Consider the following 9,594-nt stretch of genomic DNA (forward strand, 5'->3'; position numbering starts at 1 on the left):
TCTATCTAACTGAAATACATCTTTATATATTTAGACTACCTAACTAATACGACTACAAGTTTGACTATTATAGATAATTATCTATTAACCTGAATTTCTTAATTATACATTATATTGTAAATGAACTGCACAAACACAATACCTTAATCAAGAGCAGAAATATACATATAACAAAATTGACCTTGAATTTGTATCAATAAACCAAGATCCATGCCAATGCAAAATATTCATATCTATATCATATTCCCCTTTAAATGTAAACAAACATTTATAAACAATCATTTAGGGACTCTGGGCGTAATTCTCTCTAAACTGCTTTCTGTTTTTTGTTAAGTAAAGTAATCTTTTGGGGGTCTTCATGGAGACCTTTTAGGGTTCTTGGTTCATCAAACCACATTAGTCTAGAATTAATCCACAGGTTCTCATCCTCTGTGGAAACAAAAGAAGAACCTCTTTTCCAAAGCAACAAATCCTTAGATACAAATTTTGTAATCAAGATACTTTCAAAATATGTAGGTTGGTTTAGCTTTGCAGCCCATACAATAAATTGTCTCTCTAAACTTAGCTCCTTCACAATCAAATAATTCAAAAAAATACAATAATATACATAACCCAGACTCTATGTAGATATTCCACTTTTAGGTGGCTTATTTTTCTTTACTCCTTTTAATCTATGACTATCTATACTCTGTCTCTTTAAAACTTTGTTTTATTTATTTATTTTTAGAAACTATTTACTTCCTTTTATAACTCTCTATACTCTTTTTCTCCTCTCTCCTAAGCCTACGTACATTTATCCAACACTGTAACCCATTTAGAGGACTTTTTTATCTGAATCTGTCTTTCTTGTGTGTCTGAAATCCTTTTATGTCCAGGAGTGCTTCAAAAAATGTTAAAAGGCTAAGTGTCCTTACTAAGACTAAGGCTGCTTTGCCTTATGACTCTTGCTGTTCCAACATAGTGATGGAGGTCTGTTTAACATGAGCTATGCTCACAGCTCCATTTTCAGGCACTCAGTGAGTCTATGTTTCTATTAAGTAAGTTAGAGCACTCTGCTCACAAACCCCATACAAATTCTTGGCATCCTGAAAGAGCCAGAGTTCCTACTGGCAGCACAGCCCAGGAAGCCACTGTTTAGAAACCATGTGTTTTTGTTTTGTTTTATTTTGTTTTGGTATGGCTGAACCAGGAAAACCTCTCTTAAAGGAGCTACATAGTAAAGCCATGCTTAACTCTAGTCTTTTGTGTATAGAATTTCTTTTTAAAGCTTTGTCAGGTTTTATGTGGATATAGTCAACCACATCATTGTGCCAATCTGTTGTAAGAGTCACTTGTTCGTTTCCTGACCACCCAGACTCCCAAAATAATCACACAGAAACTCTATTATTTTCAGTACTGTTTGGCCAATAGCTTAAGCATATTTCTAGCTTACCCTAATATCCTAAACTAACCCATCTCCAATTACTCTGTGTCATCACATGGCTGTGGCTTACCGGGTAAATTTCCATCTGGTGTCTGTCTCTGGTGGGGCTACATGGCTCTTCTGACCCTGCCATCTTTCTCCCAGCATTCAATTCAGTTTTCCTCATCTAGTTCTATTCTACCCTATCACAGGCCAAAGCAGTTTCTTTATTCATTAACCAATAAAAGCAACACATAGGCAAGAGGACTTCCCACACCACAATTCTCTTTGGATGGATAGCTTGTTTATCACAGATACAATAGGGAGGACCTTGGACCTTCCTCCAAAACAATGTGCCTTACCCTATCTGAGGAATGGATGGGGGTGATGAGGTGGGGTAAAGGGGGGGAGTAAGAGGATGGAACAGGAAGAGGGTAGGGAGTAGGAACTGGGGTTAGTATGTAAAGTGAAAAAAAAGATACTTGGTTTCCTTTTTAAAAAAATAGAATAAATTATAAGATAATTGAGTGGTTCTCTCTCTCTCTCTCTCTCTCTCTCTCTCTCTCTCTCTCTCTCTCTCTCTCTCTCCTCTCGTGTATTTATGAGTGTCCATCAGGTTCTTTCTGACCATGGCTTCCTTTGGAAGTCTTTTGAGCTTATTCCTCTGTGTTGTAGCTGTTGCACTGATTAGCATCCTTCCAGTGGAGCCTCCACGGCCTTCTGACCAAGAGGACAGGTGACACAAAGAACTGAAAGACTTGTTTAAAAATGTCCTGTAGCCACATGGCACACAGATGACCTTGAAGGACCTGGGTAAAAGGTATTGCCCCTTTAATCTCTCTGTCCACATGGGAATAGGCTCTATATAGGTTCACCAATACCCAGAAGATCAGGTCCACCAGTCTGGCCTGGTTCTTTCAAACTTTCCATAATGTTTAAATAAAGTTTTGGAGGGAAAACACCACGTTCTTCTCTCACTAAGTCAACCCATGTAGATGTTTGCTAGTACTCGTCAATAACTTTGTGGGGTTCTAATGATTTAAATGAATGTTTGATTAAGCATTGATCTTGAAATTTTGATTAATACCACTTAATGAGCTTTATGGCTCATCTTGACATACTTTACGTGAGTTATTCAGACGTTCTGTGACCGGTTAAGGAGGTTCAGCTTTCTATTAGTTATTTGAATTCTGGAAATATTTAGCTATCTGTTGACAGAAGATTCTGTCCCGCCCAGTCCTGCAGTTGTTAAGTCCCAAAGAAACACACAGAGGTCTACATTATTTAAAAACTAGTTGGACTATTAGCTCAGGCTTTTTATTATCTAAATCTTACAACTTACAGGAACCCATAATTCTTGTCGGTGTTAGCCACATGACTTGGTACCTTTTGTCAACATGACAGTCTCATCTTGCTTCCTTGTTGTCTGGGTGACAAATGGAGACTGACCCTTTGCTCTTACAGAATTCTCCCGTTCTGGTCGCCCCAACTATACTTCCTGCTTGCCTACTGGAATAATAAAAAAATCAGCATTTTTTATTAATAAAAAATATTTTAATAAAAAATCAGCATTTTATTAAGCCAATACAACTGATAGGTCTTTACAGGATACAAGACCCATTGTCCCACAGCAGCTATCTGAAATTAGAGGTAAGTTTTACCAAATGGAAAAGATCTTTTTACTAAAAGTATCTTTATTGCTACTTCCTTGTAACATTTACTTCTTTGGAGAAAAATGTACAAATAGAAGCTGAATTCTTATTTGGAGGGAGACAGTTATTGGGGACAATGGTGTAGGGTGGAATAGGTGAAGGGTTCATAACTAGAAGTTGCCAGTCTTTGTGTCAAAACTGCCACTGTAGCAATATGGCATTTGTGAACCTCACTAAACCCTGATTACTCTTCAACTCTTTGAATACAAACAAAGACTTCCTAGCAAAATCTCTCCAGAAAGATGCAGGTGAGATGTGCAGTCAGTGGCAGCACATTTCCCATGGCCTGTGCATCCCTAAGAACATCAGGCAGCTCTGTGTACTTGTGCTCAGATTGCACCGTGCATAAGCTCCCTTACTCCTTAAACTGTTTCTATTGCATTTCTTTGATGAATCCACATTGTGGCATGGGTCATAACTAGTTAATTATGCAGGATTTGATAGTTTGATGAGACTGTCAGTTTTTTCCCCGTCTCCAGCTAAGGTCCTCAAGAATCAGTTTACGGGACTCAGTAAAGTCTTTACATTTCAACCTGGAGGAGTTCATGCAGGACACGGGAGTGACAATCTGTAGGAAAGGGAGGTGACATTGCGGTGGAATGCTGTCCCCTTGGCAGCTACATGTATCCCTCTCTGCGCATTAGATGCTGGATTCTATGAATCTTAAGGTCGCCCTGCCCTGACAGCATGCAGCAGCTCATACACCTGTGTCCTAAGGGTGCTGAGTCAACTCCCTTAGGTGCTGGACACAGCCTGGAGCCCCACAGAGCCTCTGTCACCTGCAGCTGATGCAGATGCCCCAGACCAGCAGGAACAGGGAAAGACCCCATTTCTTTTCTCTCTCCTGAAAATGTCTACCCTGGGCTTGTACTCAGATCAAGTGTGGAAGGATTCAAGACACTGCTCCATCTACAGCTAAAGCCCTTTGGAACCTGAACAGGTTGTGCTCAAGAGAGTGTCCTGATATACAGAGGACACTGTGTACTCAGAGGATGGATGGGAACACTGCCATGATGTGGGACCACGATCAGAAACTTTAGGACTCAGAGAAAGTTCAGGACAGTTCAACTGCAGGATCAAGAATGTGGAGTTGGATCCACCTTTGTCCCTCTTTTATACCATCGCAGCTACACAGTTTACACTTCACAATGTCTGCAGTGTAAGGCTGGTGTGACTTTCTAAAGTGTGACTTTTCTCCATTTAATGGTAATGTAAATATTCACATTTTTATATAAGCCTCTTGTACTTGTTTGTTGTTCTGTAATCTTTATGTCACTATTCAAAAAAAACAAACATTTAAAATGACTGCAGCTCCAATGAACACTGATTCTGACTGACAGCAGAACACAGGGATGTGTATTGAGGAGAGGACACAATGCATATGAAGACGGGTCCTCAGGGCCAGTCTGCAACATACAAGGAAGGAGAGTTGTATCCCAGGCTTTGGACTCCAAGCCTATGAAAGGTAACGTGTCACAAAAACTACTGAAAGTTTATATGAGCACAGACATACACACACACACAAAGACAGAGAGAGAGAGAGAGAGAGAGAGAGAGAGAGAGAGAGAGAGAAAGAGAGAGGAGAAGAAATAGAATTCTGTATAGTGAACAAGGGCCTGCATATGCAATAACTGACTCACGCGGGACCAGAATCCTACACATGATGGTGATTTCCAGGCTATGGCTAACACTGGCTATGACTTTGCACTTTTACAAAACTGAATGGTAGATGAGGCTGTGACAGAGATTTAATCACCATCCCTAGCTTGCTTAGTTACATCCTTCTTTAAAGTTCCACAGGGGACTTATTAACAATTTTTGATCCAGGAATCAGCAGGGTCCAGCTAGGATGACGTCACTTGCCTCCCGTGCCTTGTGCACTTAACCAGCTGCTGTTTCTTGGCCCATATGACCCAGGCTGCAACTGCATCTGATGGTGAGTCCACCCGTCAGGAGAGAATGCATGGCACAGAGAGGATGCTAGACAGCCTGTTCCTTCTGCAAGGGGTTTGATTATCATTTATTCTCTATTTTTGTGAGAAATAAATTTCTTCCTTCTTTTATCTCCTTTTTGGTTTTGTTTTGTTTTCTGGATGCACAGAACATGCTTTGTGGACCAGGCAGCCTTGATCTGAGAAATCTTTATGCCTCTGTCTCCTCAGTGCTGGGAATAGAGGAGTGTACCTCCACACCCAGCTTCTCCCTCATGTTTCCCTTTAGCACTTCTAAATTACGAATGAAGCAATATGTGTCACACACACACACACACACACACACACACACACACACACACACCAAACTTGCCACGATTTCATTGTTGATCCCCCTGCCCCAGTCTCACAAGTGCTAGGATTTTAGTATTTTAGTAGGATCTGCCAACACACCCACCCTTCTTCCTGTATTTTTAGGGTTCATATTACAATCCATTCGTTTTTCAAAATTGTCTCTTTTGTGGTTGATTGAATTTCAAATGTGGACAAAATTTAGTGTTTCACTAATGCAAAAAATATTGTCTTAACCTTATTCATGGCTCATCATATAAAGCAGACTGTGGGTGATCTAAACAGAAACTATAAGTTCCTGGGGACATGGTGTTTCTCATAGAAGCAGACAGGTACAATTCTGTGCCTACCCATAGGTGAAGTACTCATACTGTGTGTTATTGTGTGATGTGAGGCAGATTCTGAGACCCTGAGCTTCTCTACTGTAAGGGAAGGAAACACGGTGACTGCTATGGAAGCACAGGGTGGATCAGGGATACTGCTGGCTTGGGGTGATGCTTTGTTATTTCTCTGCCTTCACTGTTAGTAACACCAGTGTTAACAGTGCACCGAGTTGTTCACATGAAATTAAACAGCACAGCACGTGTAAGGACAAGCCAGCTGTTGGCCCTGTGCTGTGTGCAGACACCACTCTCCTGTCCCATGGTCTCTGGGTGCCTTGTTGTCAATGCTCCGCCACTTAATAGAATGCACTGCCCACCCAGCTCACTGTCCTGTGACTCTCCTACCTCTTGACCTCCATTCACCCACAAACACTGTTCAGGGATTCTCCATGACTGTGTCACCCTCCGCAGTTCTTATCCACTGTTTGTACAATTATAACCTGGGTTCAGCAGGTACCTTAAGGTATACACTGGGAAATTTCAGTTTTAGAACAGATGTGTGTTTCCCTTCACAAATAAGCCCTCTAAAAATGGAAATCTGTCATGTGTCTTCCCATTCCTCAGTCTGTTTGTCTGTCTCTGTCTCTCTCCATCTCTTCCCATAGGTCTCAGGTTTCTCTGACATTTATATGAAGGCACCAAGGACCTTCCCATGATCTCTGCTCCATCAGCAGCTTGGAAGAACATGGCCCTTTAAGGATTTCAGCTTCAGGTGGGTTTTTGTGGTTTAGTTTCTTAAATCTTGACATAGATGTAAACTGTCCCTGAGACCTATGATTGGTATCTCCACAGTCCCTTGCTTATTACTGTTGCTAACATCTCAGAAAGGAGAGATTTCATTCCCTTCCTATTGATTAGAGCTATCAAAATTCAGAACCTACTAGTTCAGATATAAAACCCAAAAAAAACTCCTCTCTTTGAGAAGTACATGGGGAAGAGCCATTCACTGAGCCTTGTCAATAAGGCTGGGTACTTTCTGTCTGCTACTGTTTCTCACAATAGTGTACCTATTCAAATGTTCACTTTGATTCTCATATGTACTATTTTCCCAACACAGGTGGACACTAACCTTGCTTAATGCAATCATGGTTACTCTTTCCTTAAATACATACATACATACACATACATTCATACATATACACACATACACATATATGTGTATGTGTGTGTGTGTGTATGTGTGTGTGTGTGTGTGTGTGTGTGTGTGTATGAAGCACAGAGACAGGCTGTGAGCATGGAGCAGAGGGAATGGTGAACCACATTCAGGAATATCTCAGGACTGTGTTCTCTGCTTCTCAGACTCAATGAAGAAGTGTATGATGGTCCATAGGGATGCTATGGCCACACTCTGGCCTGGTAACCAGCAGTGACTGAGGCTGAGGCTTAAAGACAATAATGGAACTTGTGAGGTAGTGAACTTGGAGAAGCAGAAGTCAGAGAAAGGTGAGACTTCCCATCATCTCAGCCTAAGCAACGGTAGATGAACAAGCATGTTCTTTCTTTTCTAAAATAGTTTTTATTTGTATTTTATGAATATTGGTGTTCTACCTACATGCAGTATGTCCATGTGAGGATGTCAGATCCCATGGAACAGTAATTATAGACAGTTGTGAGCTGCTGCAATGTGGGTGCTGGGACTTTAACCCAGGTCCTCTGAAAGAGCAGTCTGCTCTCTCAACCACTGAACCTTCTCCCCAGCCCCAGAAAGTATGTTCTTTGTATTGTTGTATCTTATTTTCATAGGACTATGTTTATATGAATGTATATTTAAATAACCATTTAAATATCACAACAAACTTGTAAGATTTATCAAAATCAATTTTAAATGGACTGTTTGAGTTTTTCATTTAAGATTTCTTATATTATTTTAAAAACCATATTCTTCAATGAATATGAAATGGAGACTGCATCTCATAATGTGTTAATATCAAAGTAAATCTAAAATTGTTCTTGAAAATAACCTTATTCATTTATATTCTTAATAATGTGTTGGCTTATTTACATTTGACTCTCATTGGTTTTTGTTTCTTTGTTTTAGTCAGTGATTCACTATCTTTGTTACTAGTAAAGAAAATTATCCTGCAAAATCAAGAACTTTTTGACAGAGGACAGTAGTTTCCATCAGGAAAGACCGTGACCATGAACTATAGTAGCTATAGTCAGGGTTGTGATGGTTCTAACCACAGATGTGAATCCTTGCTTCTTTAAATTGCTTATTATAGATAGATTATCATTCTCAGATATACAATCACAGGGAATTTTCTCAGTCCTCTAGACCTGTGCACACATCAGTAAGCAGCAACTAACCCCAAATTATTCCTGGTTGCCGAACAGACACCCATTAACATCATCACCTGGATGAACAACTACACTGGACAGTCAGATTTCACCCTGGTGGGATTCTTCAGTCAATCCAAATACCCTACTTTGCTTGCTGCAGTCGTATTTGTGATTTTCCTGATGGCCCTATCTGGCAATGCCCTCCTGATCCTTCTGATACTCTCTGACACCCGGCTCCACACACCCATGTACTTTTTCATCAGCCAGTTGTCCCTCATGGACATGATGTACATTTCTGTCACTGTGCCCAAGATGCTCATGGACCAGGTCCTAGGGAGCCACAGGATCTCAGCTGCTGCCTGTGGGATGCAGATGTTCCTCTATGCTACACTAGTAGGTTCAGAATTTTTTCTTTTGGCTGTCATGTCTTATGACCGCTATGTGGCCATCTGCCACCCACTCCGTTATCCTGTCCTCATGAATCGCAGGACGTGTCTCCTCCTGATGTCTGTCTGCTGGTTCCTGGGATCCTTAGATGGCTTCATGCTCACCCCTATCACCATGACCTTTCCATTCTGTGGATCACGGGAAATCCATCACTTCTTCTGTGAGATCCCCGCTGTGACAAAGCTCTCCTGCGCAGACACCTGGCTCTATGAGACCCTCATGTACCTGTGCTGTGTGCTCATGCTCCTCATCCCTGTGACAGTCATCTCAAGCTCCTACTCCTTCATCCTCCTCACAGTTCTCAGGATGAACTCGGCAGAGGGCAGGAAGAAGGCCCTCGCCACCTGCTCCTCCCACATGACCGTGGTCATCCTCTTCTATGGTGCTGCTGTCTACACCTACATGCTCCCTGTCTCCTTCCGCACCCCTGAGAAGGACATGGTGGTGTCTGTGTTTTACACGATACTCACCCCTCTATTGAACCCACTGATCTACAGTCTTAGGAATAAGAATGTCACGGAGGCTCTGAAGAAGTTTTTGGGTGCTAAGCCCCTCTTTTAAAAAGCAGTAGAGTATTTAGGAATGAATAGTTTCTTTCCTTTGTCTCCACACATCTGCTGTTTCAGGTCTCACGCTGCTGTTATCCTCACCCATCAAGTCTCATTGCACAGCCATCCCTTTGGAAGACTTATTTCTCTATAAGAAAATTTCCTCATTGATGTCCTTCTTGTACATTCAAAATCTTTATATGTATCCTATCGATATTACACTTTTTGAAGTTGATAGTGGCAGTTTAATTTTATTGGACAATCGTCTTATTCAAAAATTTTGCCATATTGAAAAATAAATGATCATGAGATTTTCAACTGATTAAAGATACAGTGAGTTAGGAAAAAGTTGGTTAACAAAGTTAACAAGACATGAATGGAGATAAAGGCATTTTGAATTAATTGTATGTGTTTTCTTGATAATTTATGAATATTTAAAATTACATAAAAATAAAGAGCAAAATAAAGCTTTATTCTTTCATATACTTTATTATGACATAACAAAATAATGTCTAAAGAAATTTAAGTCCGGGTAGTACA

At 40.6% G+C, this 9,594-nt stretch overlaps 1 protein-coding gene across 1 annotated transcript; it reads left to right on the top strand.

The window, feature by feature from the left end:
* The first annotated feature begins 8,116 nt into the window (after nucleotides 1-8,116).
* On the top strand, nucleotides 8,117-9,067 carry LOC148120951 (olfactory receptor 2T29-like). The gene has a single exon (XM_087910615.1). It carries the CDS (start codon nucleotides 8,138-8,140, stop codon nucleotides 9,065-9,067), a length of 930 nt encoding a protein of 309 aa, XP_087766741.1. The 5' UTR covers nucleotides 8,117-8,137.
* Nucleotides 9,068-9,594: the final 527 nt, after the last annotated feature.

The sequence above is a fragment of the Myodes glareolus genome, chromosome 9 (assembly GCF_982192425.1).
Source record: "Myodes glareolus chromosome 9, mMyoGla1.1, whole genome shotgun sequence".
Taxonomy (NCBI): Eukaryota; Metazoa; Chordata; class Mammalia; order Rodentia; family Cricetidae; genus Myodes; species Myodes glareolus.

Coding starts and splice junctions, on each gene's coding strand:
- LOC148120951 (XM_087910615.1), top strand. CDS start 8,138: ATGAACAACTACACTGGACAGTCAGATTTCACCCTGGTGGGATTCTTC.